General features: G+C 32.9%; 1 protein-coding gene across 1 annotated transcript in view; it reads right to left on the bottom strand.

The window, feature by feature from the left end:
* Positions 1 to 18,031, bottom strand: part of PCDH15 (protocadherin related 15) — a 789,434-nt gene that overhangs the window by 256,021 nt on the left and 515,382 nt on the right. Inside the window, exon 15 of the mRNA XM_053663991.1 lies at positions 4,976 to 5,108. Within this exon, the coding sequence (XP_053519966.1) occupies positions 4,976 to 5,108 (133 nt within the window). The remainder of the gene's footprint in view (positions 1 to 4,975; positions 5,109 to 18,031) is intronic.

Raw genomic sequence — 18,031 nt, forward strand, 5'->3', positions numbered from 1 at the left:
TCAGGACTAAAAATAATAATTCATAGAGGCATGCAGTTTAAGTTCTATGGCTTTTGAAACTATTAAGCAATGAAAAGAATGGATAAAGACTAAAAGAAAATGCCTGCTGCAAGCTGACTAAAGCAGTCTCATATTCATGCTTTAGCAGTTTCATTAGTAATAGTCACAATCTTTCCTCAGATAACTAGAGATGACCACATCCCACTCTTTGGTCTCTCTGTCAGCATTTTCTCATTACCTTGCTCTGCTGTATTAACAGCAAGGAGAAGCCAAGAAAGCAAAGCAGACTCAAACTGCTAGAACCAGTTTAAAGCAGTGGCTACATCAAGTCTTCCCAGTGTCAATAGACATTTTCTGTATAATATTTTTCTTCACTTTTGTAAAGAACCAAGAGGCAACCACAAGAAAATAAAATCTATGCCAATCAAGTAAATCTTAGAGAGAAAAAAATGATTAGCTTTGTGGGTAGATCTACTTGCTATTGAAGGAACAGTTCCCAAGCTTGAGCGAAGCTCAGGGGACTAAGCAAACCTGTCTCTAAGAAAGGCAGAATAGAATAATGGTTAGCACATAGACTCAAGCACATGCAGCTTGATTTGGAATCCCCACTCTGCAGCAGGGTTCTATCTGACAGCAGAAAAGTTACTTCACTGCTTTGCTAAGAGTATAAAAGAAGAGGAAGTTTCAATTGCTTATAGTAGCAATTAAAATTAGTGTTAATGCTATTATTATTAATATTTATTCTTTAACCATGTACTTCTTGGGCTTCCAAAGTATCACTTTGTTCTCTAAATTGCAAGGGATCATTACTAAGAAGAGTTAGTAAAAATCAAAAACTGGGTGAATTTATTCTTTAAAATGTATCCAGTCTCGCAAATTCTTTGACATTCTACTTTTCTACTCATTCCAAATGTCCAGTACTTCTTGCTTACTTTTAAAACCCCAAATCTCACTATGAGTAAACAGAAAAACAAGAATGGTAATGTTCCTCCTGGAAACTAGAAATAAACATAACGACCATAAATTAAGCCCCCTTTTCTTCAGCCACTGAGCTAGTAGCTTACATGCTATCTTATTTAACCTCTGTTTCCCTACCCCAAATACAAATTTCCCTCCTGTTTGCCCAAGTCTTAAAATTCTGCTTTCTGGTACATACCAAAGGATAAGTAACTCCCCATTATTTTATTTAATAAACAACTTATTAACAAGTATATTGACTCAAATATTTTTATATACACATTATGTTGATAACTAATGTTGTTATTGTTTGCAGCTGGCAAATGTAAGACTCATGTCTTATAAAAAAGTATTTTGACACAGTTTAAAAAAATAAATGATCCCTTAATTAAATTTAACATACTAAACTAATGTTAGGTCTTAGGGCTATGAAGATATGTTTTATAACTTTTATGTTTTAGAGATTACTTTATACTTTATTTAAACATAATGAACAATATTTCATGGAATTTTTCTGGTTTGTTTTTAAATGACACTTTATACTGCATGGGTCAGCAAATTATTTTCTCTATAAAATCAGTAAACATTTAGATTATTTGTGGCAGCTAAATATTATTTTTTATTTCTTTTTGTTACCTTATTTCATTTGTTTATATTTTGTTAACAAACCTTTAAAATGTAAAAAACTATTCTTAGTTTACCAACAATATGAACAGACTATGGGCTATATAGTTTGTCAACCTGTGAGTGCTATTCTATCCTCATTCTTTTCTTTTTAAAAAATATCCACACTGACATTATTTCAAGTAGCTTATTATTTCCACTGCTACTCATTTTCAGGAATAAGTTTATGTTTCAATAAATTAGAGCAGTGGTAGCAAAAAGAGAGCCTGACAAGAAAGACAATTTTAAATCAAGGAACACTTGCCAGAAATTACTTCCCCCCTAATCCCAATCCTTGAACCCTAACGGAACAAGGAGAGTCACACTCTACTTTCATTTGTGTGTTCGCTACCATTTTGCAAAGCATGGCTGAATTTTCCTTTGGGACGATCTCACCAGCAATAACTGAATAGATCATTAGTTTCAAAAGTTGTTCATAACTAATATTTGTTCTTCACAGTTAGGCATAAGTTGACTGTAGATAACTGGATATTTCAACTACTTGTAGCAGTGTGAAAAATGAAGTATTTCATATCGAATAAACCATGTTAAAAACAATGTCAAGGTCTTGAGAATAATGCCCATCTTTAGAGTGATGAAGGTAGATCTCAAATTCAGGGGGCAGGGCAGAGATGGTGAAAGCTGTTGGGATTAAATAATTTTAATGATTTCAGTATTTGGGAAATTGGCTACATATCCATTGATGAGCTGGTACAAGTTTAACAAGAGGCTCTAGAGTAGAAGATATTGATTTGTTGTGTTCGTCCATTACTGTGACATCAATATACCCTCCATGGCCGATTTCAAGCAGATAATGAGACATAACTGAACATGGAGTTGGGGAGAGATCCATGCAACAGGCTCTCATGATCTCAGGGCACAGTCTAGCTCCAGCACCCCATTCTAACTGGCTTCCCTGGCATGTCAGAGTGACATAGAAAAGTTATGAGAAAAAATCCAGTGCTAACCATAACCAGCATAAGGAGTCTGAAAAAAAAAAGAGTTCTGGGTAGCATTTCGCTCTATTGAACAGCATCAATGCAGGAGTGAGGCAAACAGCTTAATACACTGAGGAAGATCACAGCCCCCTAAACAACTTGTACATAAAATGCAAAGATAATAATTAAAGGGGAAGGGAGGGGAAAGAGAGAAATGAGGACTGTTGTCTGGAAAGAAACCATTTTGATCTCAGTCAGAATTGATTATTTTGCAGTCAGTCTGCTCTCTCTTCAAAAATTTCCCCCTGAAATCTGTCTTTCTAAATTGAGCAGTGAGTCAGCAGTAGTTAGTATTGTATTATGTGTGGAAACATGGAGGATGCATCCAGGAAGATGTCTAATGCATTCTGTTATTAATAGTCTCCGGACTAATGATTTGATGGGGACTTTTTGAGTTTTAGGTCACTGTTTTAAATTCGATCTCGGATGATCCTGAGCAAAAGTGGATGGCTGGTGGCCTGTGGAAAAAGCCTTGATGGTGCCACCCAGGTTCCTGCTAATAGAGACTGCCACTGCAATTGGCACCCTTTCTTTTGCTTCTGCAAGAAGCATAGAGGGTGAATAGAAATGTAATTTCAACCATTTTCTCAGCTTTTGTACTAGAGAAATTTGAGGTGTGAAAAAGGTCAACTCCTTTCATCTTTAACTCTCAAGTAGAATTATTCCCTTATAATATCATTCCAAAATCTCTCTGGGATGTTTTAAATGAAACTGGAGCCATCTGACCAGTAAAATTATATCTTACATTATAGAAAGTTAAATTACGTATAGGCACATTCTTGAGGAATATTTCAATGTAAAACATTGAAAATTTCTTGGCCTAATTTTAACAAATTTCATGTTTATTTTTCTTTACATAAATAAGTTCCCATGTATGTAAATAAGAGAATTTCATTAAATGCACTCATCATAATATTTGGTGTTCCATATTTTTAATTTTAATGATTAAACTAGCTGTTTTCCCCTTCCTAAATAAACTGTAGTGCTTTTTCTTTTAAAAAATTGTCCATGAAACCCATGTAAGTTTCCTTATTACTAATAAGTCTATTTTCATATAATTTTGATTCTATTGTCTTTTAATAATAAATGAACAACAAAAGCAAACTCTTTCTAGTTACCTAGGTAAAAAGACAAAGTAGATACTAGAACAGAGACACAAAAGAGTATCTGCTAATGCCAACCACATTTTTACCAGCCTCAAATAATAAGTGGAATATAATGGATTGAGCCTTATTTTGGAAATGACGAGAATTCACTCAACTATTCACAGACCTCATTTATTTTTTATGGGCTTCATTTTCCATATGTGGATAATGTGGTTGCTGTGTTTCATTATTTTTATATCCTTTCCAATACAAACATTCCATGGAATATTCACTTTTATATCATTATGGTTTTGAGGGAAAGTGTGTCAGTATTCAAATGGGATTTCAGCAAGATGTAGCTATTCATTGTTTGATCACCTCATTTGATGCTAAATGTTCATACCAGGATTTTCCTAAATCAACTTTCAAGGTCAGTGTACTGAATTCTCATGTCAGCAACTCCTGTCATTCTTGTGTAACATCAGAGGAAGATAAATTCTCTGTCCTCTGAACACCCATAGGTAAAGTAATATGTCATGTTATGGCCCTTATGATTTTTACAGCAAGCGACAGTTACCAAAATCATATGTAGTCCAACTTGAACCTGTCAATTCAGTTGAAGACACAGCCTTCTCTGGCCAAACATGCTTTATTCAGGAATATATAAGTAGTGAAAACCAAGCTATCTTCCTGCAAGTAATCTAAAATATATGCACATGAATCTGAAGCTGCAAGTGAAAATAACAGTTAAACCTACTCCCTTCATTTAAATGACTAAACCAAAGCATAGCAATGACAAGATTTGCTCATGGCCATAGAATGAAGTTGTCTGCCTCAGAATTAGAGTGCCTACTATCAATCTAAGTACCAAAAGTTATTTTCTCTGTACAACACTGTGGAAAAATAAATCCTGCTAGGGTAAAGGAAACCAAGACAGAAAATAATAGTCAGCTGCAGACTCTTTGGATGCAAAGTACAAAATATTCAAGTGCATGTTTCCACTCCCTTCATTCTCTCTTGTAATGATTGCAGCTAATCCCTGCCAGCTCACATTTGTTCTTCAGTTGTGGCAATCAATAGAATAGATTAGCCATGGAAACTCTCCATCTATATTACCCCTGCTTTCCTTTCCAGATGGAATTTTCATTCACTGGAGTACAAACAGACGTGTGAAGATTTCCCCCCAATGCACAAACATAAGCCCATTAGGCTTCGAGGTTGTCGGTATGAAACTTTATACACACATACACACACACACACTAAAGAGCATACCTGTAAATTTAATAAAACAGCGCCAACTCTCATGGCTTCGCTGACTTCAAGGCTGTACATCAGCTGTGGGAAGCGGGGAGGGCTTTGATTGTTTGGAGGAAGCACTTCGATGTACACAGTGCAGATGGAGTGCCTGCAGAGAAAGGGAAGGCAGCAAGATGGGGAAAAATCTAAACCACATTCAATGACAGATGCCATTATGCATTCTGTTATTAGGTTTACAGGAGAGGCAATTTTGAATTGTTGTAGAAAATAATAATATAATTCATAATAAAAGGGTAGAAAAATAAAAGCTAACACCAGAAAATAAAGGTTTTTATGAAATTATCTTAATAAGAGGCAAGGAAATGCCTCAGATATTAATTTATCCTACTTATATTAACAGTGTGAACTAGCTTTTCAAATGAAGTTAATAAATGAACTTGACCTTTAACTTTATGTTGCAATGCCTCTTTAACAGTAAAAGAAAAATTCTGTAAGTATCAGCTAATATGAGCTGTGTTTGGGGCTCTCCTCCTGTTAAACCAGCAGGGGAAGTATTGATTAAAATAACACAGAAAACAAAATATGGACTGTGTTTTATTAGTTTGTTGCTGACATCAAATCCTTAATGTAAATTCATGCTGAGTCAGGACCATACAGTAACCATTGGGAAAAGTAGCTGCAAAAATAATGTTTTAAAGTCTTCTTTAATGAGTATAATAGGATAAACTAGAAATTATATTTAATTAAAACCTTCCAATGATTTTGGAAAAATAAGAAGATAATCTATTACTATAAGAACAAAATATTTAAACTGAATAATCAACTCTTTTTGCAATACTGCAATTTATTTATAGAACAAAAGCTAAAGAAGCAAGATGCTCGAGATTTGTACAAAAGGAACATCGTTAAAATATACCACTGAGACCTGGCTATTTACAAAATTAGTCTTTTATCTTGAAGAACACCATTACTGCCTGAGTTGTGTGCTTTAAACTTGTTTTAACAAAATTATGACTTTTTATTCAAATTACATTTATTATTATTTCTATTTTGGGGGTTAGAATTTTCTTAAAGTAGCTCAAATCTCTTTTTTATTAAATTATTCAATTAAAAGACATATAGCCATCAAAAAACATTTTTATGAGACCATTATAATAAAATTCCACTTTTTGAAAAGCATTTAAGCAAAATAAAGATCATAGGCACTAAATATTTTGCTACCACATCACCTTATAACATGCCTAAATTCAAATTGTTTTTGCACATGTCCTCAGTAGGTTAATTACTTATAGAATATTAAGCACTTCTGAAAAGCTGCAGTGATTTTTAAAAATCTTATGTTTATTGCACTATTGTTCCAAAATAATCACATTTTAAATTAACATCTAAAAGATATTTTAATCAGTTAAAATATATGTATCAATCCTTACTGTGGATTTTATCACTCTTTAAAAATTTGCCAATAAAATTAATCAAATCATAATTTATTTTATTTTTAAAATATTTTTAACAACTGAGCTACTGAGAATAATATTATATACCATCTAAGGTCATCATAAGAATTAAATAAGAGTACATATTTGTGCCTGTGTGTATGTATGTGTGTGTTCACATATTTATGTACATGCATATAAAACATATTTATCAGTTATTTTGATCATTTTTCAAAACAAGCTTTCAAACTCTATTCTATGGAAATGGGTAAATAAGTTTGTACTTACCTTAGTTACCATGTCCCTTATAATATTTTAGACAAACTAATTGCATCCTTTTACTTTTTTGGCTAGATACTTATAGGCATAATATCTACTTGCCCCTCCCAAAGCAGAATATGACTGGTCTTAGGGTTTGGACATATTGAATGAGAATCTCTTGGTGTGGGATATAAGAATCTACATTTTCCATAGAAATCCAAGGCTCTACCCACACATACTCAGTTTTGAAAACCACTGCACTAGCAACTCTCGGCAAGTAAAAAATTATAGCTTCAACTGCTTTTTAAGTTAGTAGCCTAAGGGATTTCTCTACAATTTGACCAAAAGCTCTCCTCATTAACCCTGTAGGTAAAAGATTCCCTCATTCATTAACATTTTTTAAAAACCTAGAACACAAGTGTACTCAAAATTCAAAACTTACTTTCAAAAAGTTAGATCCAGGGACATTGAAATAAAAAACAGACTGACAGTAACCTGAGGGGAGTGTAATGGGGGGGGGGGAAATGAGAAGGGTCATCAAAGAATATGTATGAGGGACTCACGGCAAAGCCAAAGGTGGGTAGGATTGAGGGTGGGAGGTGGGGGTGGGTGAGAGAGGATGAGGGAAAAGGGAGACAACTGTACTTAAAAAAACAGTAAAAATATAAAATAAAATCTACCCTTTTCAACATATTAAAAAATAGCTAGATCCTTCCTGCTTTTGATTTTCTTTACAGCTTCAGCTTACTGGTCTGGAATACTTAAAAAAAAAATCTTTAGGAGCTCTGGCTGGTGTGGCTCAGTTTGGTTGGAGAGATGTCTTCTAAACTGAAATGTCTCAGGTTCAATTCCAGGTCAGGGCACCACCTAGGTTGTAGGCTGGGTACGGGTTGGGGAGCATGCAGGAGGCAATGGATTGCTGTTTCTCTCTTACACAGGTATTTCTCTCCCTGGCACTCTCCCTCCCTTCCCTTCTCTCTAAAATCAATAAACATATCCTCAAATGAGGATAAAATATTAATAACAAAAATAAACAAATAATATCTAACAGAATATGAGTTCCTTTCCACTTGCATGAAGTATCTTTAACACTAAAGTTACTGGACTTTGCGCATTGTCTAATTAATTCTCTCATTCGACTCTTCTCACATTAATAGGTTATATCAAACTAAAAAGTCTTTGCACTCAAAGGAAAACATCAACAAAATGAAGATAAGCCACTAAGTTGGAGAACATATTGACTGATACATCTGATAAGGGATTAATATAAAAATTTATAAGGAGCTTATAAAATTCAACACCAGAAAAACAACCAATACAACTAAAAAATGGGCAAAGGACCTGAATAGACACTTCTCCAAAGAGGACATAAAGATGGCCAATAGACATATGAAAAGATGTTCAAAGTCACTAATTATCAGAGAAATGCAAATTAAAACCACAATGATATACCATCTTACACCTGACAGAATGGCTATCATCAATAAATCAACAAACAAGTACTGGAGAGGATGTGGAGAAAGGGGAACACTTTTGCACTGTTGGTGGGATTACAGACTGGTGCTGCCACTGTGGAAAGCAGTATGGAGATACCACAAAAAATTAAAATCACTGCTTTTTGACCCAGTGATCCCACTTCTGGGAATATATCTGAAGGGACCCGAAATACTAATTTGAAAGAACATAAGCACCCCTATGTTCATTGCAGTATTATTTATAATTGCCAAGATATGGAAGTAGCCCAAGCATCCATCAGTAGATAAGTGGATAAAGTAACTATGGAATATTTACAAAATAGAATACTACTTGACCATAAAAAGAATATTTTACCTTTTGTAACTGTATAGAAGGACCTGGAGAACATTATGCTAAGTGAAATAAGCCAGTCATAGAAAGACAAATACCATATGATTTCACGCGTCTGTGGAATCTAATGAACAAACTGAACTAATAAGAAAAACAGAGACAGACTCATAGACGGAGAGCAGGATGGTAGCTAAGGCGTGGGGTTTGGTTAGGTGGTGGAGAGATTGAGCAAAAAGGAAAAAGAACTCATTGGCATGGACAACAGTGTGGTGATTGTGAGAGGGAGCAGGGTATAAGGAGACTAAAGGGTAAGGGGAAAATACAATTAAATTCAACAAAAAAATAAAGGGCTAAATGGTTTATATTGACATACTCACTCAGATGAGGGCATGTGATTGCCACAGAGAAGAAATTTAAAAATACAAAGTTAAAAGGACCCTGGACCCCAAAGCAGAAGACAGAGAATCACTGTGGTCCAATGTGACTATCGAGTTCATCTCCTTTGCTTCCACTCCTCCTTTCAACAATAATTCAAATGCTAAAAGAAGTAATTATGTGATCCCTTGGACTGGGATCACAAAGGAAGGTCATATTTCAAGGTCTTGCAATTTTCATCTTCAAAATTCTAGGACTTCCTTGCAATGTGTTCAAATAAGCACTGACCTATTTGAGGGTTATTGTTTTCTAAACTGCTCATGTCAGCATAGTGTTGGAGTTGGCTTTCCTAGAACAAAATACTGATAGTATTAACAATAAAATGGTATCAATAATGCTGTAATGAATAATATTAACTCAACAATGTCAGTTAAGTACATAATAAAACAGGACTGTCACTAGATAAATAATATTTATGTGAATATTTTATATTTACATTTTATAGCTAGTATTAAATGCTTAAAATTGAGCATCTATGTAATACAAATTTTATTTTTATAATGTAGTGAATATAGTCCAAATAAATATCTATTTCTGAAAATGAAATTATAAACATTTTCTCTTTTTCATTTGGGTAATGAAGATCAAAGTAGAACAAGAGGGGTTATCTATTTTCTCAGATAATTTTATGATATTTTAAAGACCTTAGAAACTCACTAATTTAACCCTCTTATTTTACAAAAAATAATTAGAAAATCAGAAAAATTAAGTGACCAAATCAAGGTAATAAAGGTAATTAGCAACAGCAGTAATCTACAGGTCAAGCCTTCTGAATTCAAAACTGACTTGTCCTTTCTCCCTGCATTCCACAAGAACAGACTTGGGGAGCACAGTGGAGAATTTTTACTTATCTGATGTGTGTTTCTGTGTGTCAGGTTAAAACATCCTCTTTTTGTAATGATGGATTTTATTTTGCAGGGATTCAGAGTGTTTCAAGTCTTAGGTTCAAGCTAATTATTTATATTATGAATGAAACTTCATCCGTAGCATTTTTTTCTAAGACCAAATAAAATATTAATAAAGAAGCAGTTAGGAAGACAGATTTAAGATGCTTAAACTCTGCAAATGGCATAATTTAAAATGATAAGTAATTTTTTGATTAATGAGATATATTTAGTGGATTATACAATCTACATTGTAATTTTCTACTATATGTGTCAACACATCCTAGAAGGTATTTAATTTTAACTCTGCATTTCCACCTTGTTGCTAAAATGAGGGTTATAAGTGTTTAAAGAGAGATTTAAACACTTATAGTGTTTACAAGAGATTTTAAGTCTCTAGTAGACTTAAAACAGAAAAATTATCTTGCATTTAATTGTACTTTGTCTCCCAGAAATATTGGGCTAAAAAAAGCTATGTTTTAAGTTCAGTGTTCACAGGTTCTATATTACTATTTTGAAAGTACATAGTAGAATCTGTAGGAAGCAAAGATGTCAGATTTGAAATAAATATGGGATGTTTGAGCAACTTCTCAGGAGAAGTTAAAGGGACAGAGTTTTAAGATGCAAGATGTACTTAGGTGTAAAAACCATAGAGCATTATAAACTGCAGGAAACACAGGTGCAAATTTACAGAGCAATAAATGAGAAAACTATAAGATTTACATGACTGATAAAAAAGAATATAAGCAGGGCACAGGAAGATGGGCAAGGGACAGATCATTTAGGGATTCATGTACAATACTTATTGATTTAAACTTCTCCACAGCAACAGAGGTTGATTGATAGATTTAAAGCAGGCTAATGATATGTTCAGATGTGCCAAATAATATATAGTTTGCACGACACACCATGCTTTGTCATGTCTTTGTGTCTTTGCTTTAATTGTTGCCTCTGCTTAGCTATACCATTATCATCCCTTTCTGAGTTATCCTGTACTTGTAACATCTACTATTGCATGTCCAGGTTTACCTGTGCCTTCATATGAATGTTATAAGGCCAGAGATCTCATCTTATATTTCTGGTGCCTTCCAAAGGGAATGGGGATTGTAGAAACTCAGTAAATTTTTTGTTAAAATAAACGCCACCTCCATTTGTATTGTTAAATATAACATGTGAAGTTATCTTAAAGAATATATATTCACAATGGAAAAACATTTTTATCTGCAAATGGGTAATTTAATCTTTGTTAATTAGATATAGCCTTAGAGTCCATGAAAAAAAAATAGAACTCAAAGTATGCCATGCCATACAAAAATCATTTTCTAATAGTTTTATTATAAGATATTGGGGGTGGAATGGCAGAGCCTATCTTGTATTCTCTATGTCTTCATAAATACCTAATAGTATTACTTTATTCGTGCTAAGATGAAATACATTTGTGTAATTTAATTCAAGTACATGAGTATAAGGAGACCAACATATACCGATACATACTGTACCCTAATATTTAATTATTTTTTCATGTTTTGGTTTTTATTTGTCCTCTTATGTTTATTAAAGACATAAATAAAAAGCCCAAAACAAAATGAAAACTATACCCTACTGATCCTTACTCTCTTAATAATTAGGTAGTTCACTCAATCAGAATAACAAAAAAATTAATTTATATCAACATTATTTGGGGAGTCAATGTGTTTTTAAATTTATGAATGGAAATCACCAATTCTAAAATTATAAGATAAATGATTGCATTTTTATATTATTATTTAATTAGGTTTACATGCCATTGTTATTTGGATCAATCTGTAAATTATCCCCGATCTATACTTTTATGTTCCTAATTTTCCAAAAGCATCTTCCTTCCATATGGAAATACTAAATATAAAGCCTCTCTCTTCAGTTTATATAAGGATTAATTCAGTTCAATCTGAAGGATCAATTGTTCTCTGGAAAAAAGCCAATGCCATTATTCATAGGAAAGCTGACATTATCCCAGCAGGTGGAATGGACATTTTTTTTTTGCAGGAACCACTTGATGTCCATCAAACATTGTTAACTGAATTTTTTAGTGCTCAAATCATTATCTACAAAGGAAACAATGAAGTTATGTCCAACTAAATGTCTAGTGGCATCCAAAAGACCTATATATTCAGATTCTAAAGATGGCACTTTATTTCCTTAAGTGTAATATGATTTTTTTGCAACTAAAAACCTATTAAAGTTGACTGTGAAAAAATTCCTGTTTAAACTGTGCATCTATTTATATGCATTTTTTTTCAATTGACCATAGTTTAATTGAACCACACAGTTCATACCCAGGTTGACTCAGGTCCAGGGTCAACTCCATGGTTGGGGGTCCATGTATAAAGAGATCAGACTGTAGTTACATGCAGATTTTCAACTGTGTTAGAGGCCCCTGCCTCTATTCCCCAGGTTGTTCAAGAGTCAACTGTTTTGTACCGATTAATGTAGGCAATAGCTAATCTAAGCAAATCAGCAATATGATTTGCAAATAGAAACTAAGTAAAAGTGGATTATTAAATCTCATCCATTAAGTAATAAGGTGGTTAAAAACACATTAATCATAAAATATAAGCACATGTAGGTTAGACCAGATCAATTTAGCCAAGTACTGTCTTCAATGAAATAAATTACAGAATAAATTAATGACTACTAAAGGGATTCAAGAAAAGTTTAAATGATGAAACAACAGGTGACTTAATTCTTATAATTAGCATTATTAATTTTGTTAATAAGTAATTATTGTATTTTTTCTCAAGAATATTTGTTATACAAGATTATGGGTATGGAACAGAGTGGAGGAAAAGGTTTTAGATTCCAACTGTCTTGAGTTCAAGTTATAATTCTAGTACGTTTGCTGGGTAGGCGTGAGGGTGAGAAAAGGGGCACTTAGATAATCCAATTATTCTCTTTCAGACTCAAAGTGTTGGTGTACAAAAATAGAAACAGTTATGCAAGAGTCATAATATTGTTAAGATTAGAAATTTTGTATATAAAATAGCTGCATGGCTGCTAGCCCTAGTGTGTGGTAATTAAATAGCATCAATCATGTTTAATTCCTCTTCAGAATAGCTCAGCATGAATGAAGCTATTATTTAAAATGCATTCAAACTTTGACTCCTATTTTAGATTCTGTAATTACTCACTACATAAAGGCATTTTTATATATGTTTCTTCACAAGGAACAGCCCTTAACTGTTTCCTCACCTTCAGGCATATACACATCCATTTGTTATTTGGATGTATGAACTATGGCTATGTCCAACTCAATGTGTTCAAAACCGAATTCATCTCCTTCACCCAAGCAACATTCACCATTTAACATCACCACCACCTAATCGTCCAGAAAAAACTTGGGAGATTTTTTTTTTGGACAATTCCATTTCTTTATTCTTCTCAACACACCCAGTGCAAGCCATCAGCAACATTTTCCCTGGACTCCTGTAGTGGTGTTCTAATTTCTCCCACTAAAATTGTCTCCCTGAAATCTATCTGCTATAGGGACAATAGAGTGATTTTTCCTGAAGGTAAAATAACTTCACATGACTATCTAATTTAAAGTTCTTCCAAGGGTTTCTTCCATTGACTGGATAAGTCCAAGCTTCTTAACAAATTAAAAATGTCAAGATGTGACCTGTAACTCTCTTCCTTCCCTCTTTCTCCCCACTTTCATCAAAGTTGAGGTGCTAGTTACACTGACTGACTGGTGATTATCCATAAGCACCAAGGTATCTCAGGCCTCTAAGGTGAGTAATTAATGTAACATACTCTTGTCACCTGGATGATCTCTACTTATTCTCCTGAACTACTCTTGTTTAGGAGGCCTTCTAAGTACCCCTCACTATGAGAAGTGTCCTGATGAATGTCCAAGAAAACCAATCTCAATTGATTATACTAAACTGAATTTAATTATTTCATACTTCTATTTCTATACTTTACTGTATTTTTGACCGACAAATAATGTTACTATGTTTACTTTTTTATTCCTATAATATAACAGTAAATGACAGTTACATAACAAATCACTGATATTTTTTTGGACTGACTGGAAAAATCTTACACTGACAGGCACCTTTGTTTTTACTTTTAGAAACCCAATTAGACAGAATTAGTGTATACTATGAGGGAGGGAAGAGCAAGTTCAAATCTGCCTCTGTATTTTGGGAACCAAAAAAGATATTTGAATTTTATATTACACAGTCCCTTATTCCAATTCACTTACTTAAAAACAAAACAAAACAACACAAAATGCCATTTGTTAAGAACCTAGGAAAACAAAACAAAACAAAGTTAGTTTATTAGGAATCTAGGGAATTCCAGGAATTGTTTTGGCTTCTGGAAACAGGAGAAAACCAAACCACAGTGATCCTTGTCCTCGTCAACTGGAATTCTAATGGGGAAGGGGCAAGGCAAATAATAAACTTCATACTCCAAGTGAAAACACATATGGCATATTGCATGGCAATAAGTGCAGTAGATAGAAATAATGCTAGGAAATGCCAAGAAAGGGATATGAAAATATCGGGAGGCTGTTGCCGTTGTAAATAATTGTCAGAAAAGTCTTTGCAGAGACAGAAGTAATTGGGTAAAACCCGAGGAAAGGAGGCCATGGAGGAATCTGAGGAAGTAGCTGGTGTTGTCTGAGAGGAGATGAAAGTCGAGTTCACAGGTCTGAAGGGAGCTGCAGGCCTCAAGGATAGAGAGGAGACTGGAGAGAGGTAACTGGAGTCGACTAAGAAAAGCAGAACTGAGTGGAAAGCCAGGTAAGCAGGAAGGGGAGACTAGAGGGAGTGTCCCAGGCCTGGTGACAGTTGGCAAATTGTGCTGGGCCCCATGGGACCTTTTAATGATTTTGACTTTTACTTCAAAGTGAATGTCAAATCACAGAAATTTTTGAGCAAAGGAGATCACATTGTTACCATTTCACGCAGGCCACTGAAGGGGTCTCAGGACAGTTTAATTACACCTCTTATTAGAGGAGGTTTTCAATACTCTGAACTAGAGAGAATAGTAGTTTGGAGTAGGATGTTAATGAAAACAGTGGGGACTGTTGTTTTCTGAGTATGTTTTCAAGGTCAAGCTTAGAGTTGTTGTTCAAGATTTGTTTGGAGTTTGAAAGTAAAACAGGCAACCTTGCTGGTCTGGCTCTGTTACTTGGAGCATCAGCCTGTAAACCAAAAGATTGCGGGTTCCATTCTAGGTTGGGGCACATTCCTGGGTCGTGGGTTGGGTACACAGTCAGGGTCTGTGTAAGAGGTTATTGATAGATGTTCCTCTCTCACATTGATATTTCTCTCTTCTTTCTCTCCCTTTCTCATGGTTTCAAATTCAATGAATAAAGCACAGTTGTCTAATAATTCATTTAATCTCTTCCATTTATTCCCTTCTGTATTATTACTTCTTAGAATTTATTATGTGAACTTGCGCTTTTTTCTTTTTTAAATTAGATTAGCTGGTGTTTTATTACATTTATGTTTTCATTTTTGTTGTTTTTTTTAGAAAAGCAAATTTAGATTTATATATCATTTTTAGAGATTTTACAGTTCATTCATATTTGCTGTTATACTTGTTAATTCTTTTATTGCTTTGTGGTTTTTGTTGGTTTCTGAGGTATCATAAGTATATAAAATCTTTCTCAGCAAGAAAAACATGCCCTACTTTTGCTAAACAAAATAAGAAACATAACCCAGAAGTTTATTTTAAAATTAAAATGTTATAGCCTAGTGGAATTCATGCTAAAAATGTAAAGTAGATTTATTTAGAAACTACTATATTTGGTATATATAATGCACATATTTTTTTTTGCTCAAATTTTGATGCATATTATATATGGGTATATTAAAAAGGATGCATATTATATATGGGTATAATGATTACATATGTGGGTATAATATTCCCATGTATAATGTGCATAAAAATGGGGGTGTGCATTACACATGGCAAAATGTGGTACATGTATTATGGTCAATCATTGTACGATTAGCTCAAGAAGAAAAGTTATTCTGTCTGTATAGATGATAAATATTTATTTTACTTGAATAAACCACCACTCTTATTTTTAAGTCAATAAAATAAGATATATAAATACACTTTTAACGTTATAGAATATTTATATTTAAAAAAGAATTTAATATAATGAAGAAGCATAGGAGGCATTCCCAATCAAGTTAAAAACATGAAAACCATTCTTATTGAAAGAACTACCAAATAAAATTAAAAGAAATAAATAAAAGAATATTAAATTATCACTATTTATAAAATATATTCATGGATAATATAGGGTAATTAACTGAGCAATATAGAACCATAAGAGAATTTAAAAAGAGAGTAGGTTAAAATTAATATAAGGAGAGTAATAGCTTGTGTGTGTGTGTGTGTGTGTGTATATATATATGTATATATATACATAAATAGACATATATTTAGGCAACAAGAAACAATAGGAAAAGAACTCTATTTACAGTAACAAGATACAGAAACAGACCAACAAAAAGTATAGGACTTATATAAAGAAAATATTTAAAAAATTAAAAACTACAGAAGGGCATAAAATAAAGCATACAGCTAAAAAGAAGAAAGTTCTTAGATAAAAAAGATTCAACATAAAAATGCACAACTTAAATCTAAGTAATTTATAAATTTGAATTTTTATGAAGAAAAAAACTACTGAAAGACATAAAATCAAGCATACAAATAAAGAGAAGAAAGTTCTTGGGTAGAAAGGTTCAACATAAAAAATATACAACTTAACCTAAGCAATTAATTTATAAATTTGATATGTTCTTATATAGTTTAAAAATGGAACTACCTTGTTTAAACTCAAAGAAAAAAATTAACAGAAAGAGTAACAAGGATACTTTTTTTTTTAGGAAAAACAAGATTCAGGTATGGTAGCATCAACATATTATAAAACATAGTTTAAAATGTGAGCAATTAAAATTGTGTGATAATTACTCATGAAAAATAGGTAAGCTAATGGAATAGAAAGTCTAGAATCAAATTTATATACAAAAGAAGATGCATAATATAATAAATGTAACACAAAATTAGTGAGAAAAAATAACTATCCAATATACAGGGTAGAGCTAAAGTAGGTGTACAGTTCTTTGTGTGAAAAATAATATAATAATAAATACTAATATAAGAATAAACATACTCACAACTGTAAACCTACTTTTGCTCCCCCAAACTGAGTGGGGTAAATGGTATAATTTCCTGAAAAAGATCTTGCTGCATCAATGCCTCTTTTGTACAGCAGAGACAAAGATTTAAACACACAGTATGAGTAAAAAAAATAACTAGAAGAAAACCTAGAATAATTTAAACTTGGACTAAACATATCAATAGAAAAGCAGGCAATGATTATGACCACAGATTTTATAGAAAGAGTAATAAAATTGGCTCTTAAACATAAGAATTAAACTCACTCATAATCAAATGGATTTTTAAAAGTGCTAATTTTTTACCTATCAGATGGGCAAACAATCCAAATGTTTGATGTTACACACATCTAGGGAGACTGGGTAGAATTAACCATTCTCAGCTTGGCGGTTGGAATTGGAACTTGTTTCAAGCTCAGTAGAATACAATTTGGCAATTATCTCTAAAACCTACCATTGCATATACTCTTTGGTCCCGATCTGGGAATTTACTCCACTGATATACTTGTACACATTGAAAATGATGCATGTTCAATGTCATTTCTATACAGTCAGTAAAAAAGAGACTGAAATTTAAAAGTTATCAACAATGAATTTCTTAAACAATATTATACACACATAAGAAAATATTTCATAGCTGTGACAAATTTTGAGGAAACTATCCATTATTCATATGTAAATATATCATCAGGACTTATTGTGAGGGGGAGAACCCCAGCAAGGTGCAGGAGTGTACGGACATTCATTCATATTTTCTTTAAATGCATACTAAATATCTGGAAATAACAAGACATTAATAAAAGGAATATATCAGGTGGGGGACTAGATAAATGCAATAGTAACAATGAGAACCTTTTTGCTTTTTACCCTCTTACCCACTCTGTCTATCTAGCTATCTAAGTAAATATGTACATTGAGAATAAATATGCATGTGTTCCATAGCTAAATGATAAATCCTAATAAATTCTGTAGATAGAATACATACATGTACATATGCATCTATGTTTGTATACATGTGTGTATATGTATATATTTGTATACTTATATAAAATATAAATTTGAATAATCTCC

The sequence above is a fragment of the Artibeus jamaicensis genome, unplaced genomic scaffold (genome assembly GCF_021234435.1).
Source record: "Artibeus jamaicensis isolate MK-2021 breed Jamaican fruit bat unplaced genomic scaffold, CSHL_Jam_final contig_332, whole genome shotgun sequence".
NCBI lineage: Eukaryota > Metazoa > Chordata > Mammalia > Chiroptera > Phyllostomidae > Artibeus > Artibeus jamaicensis.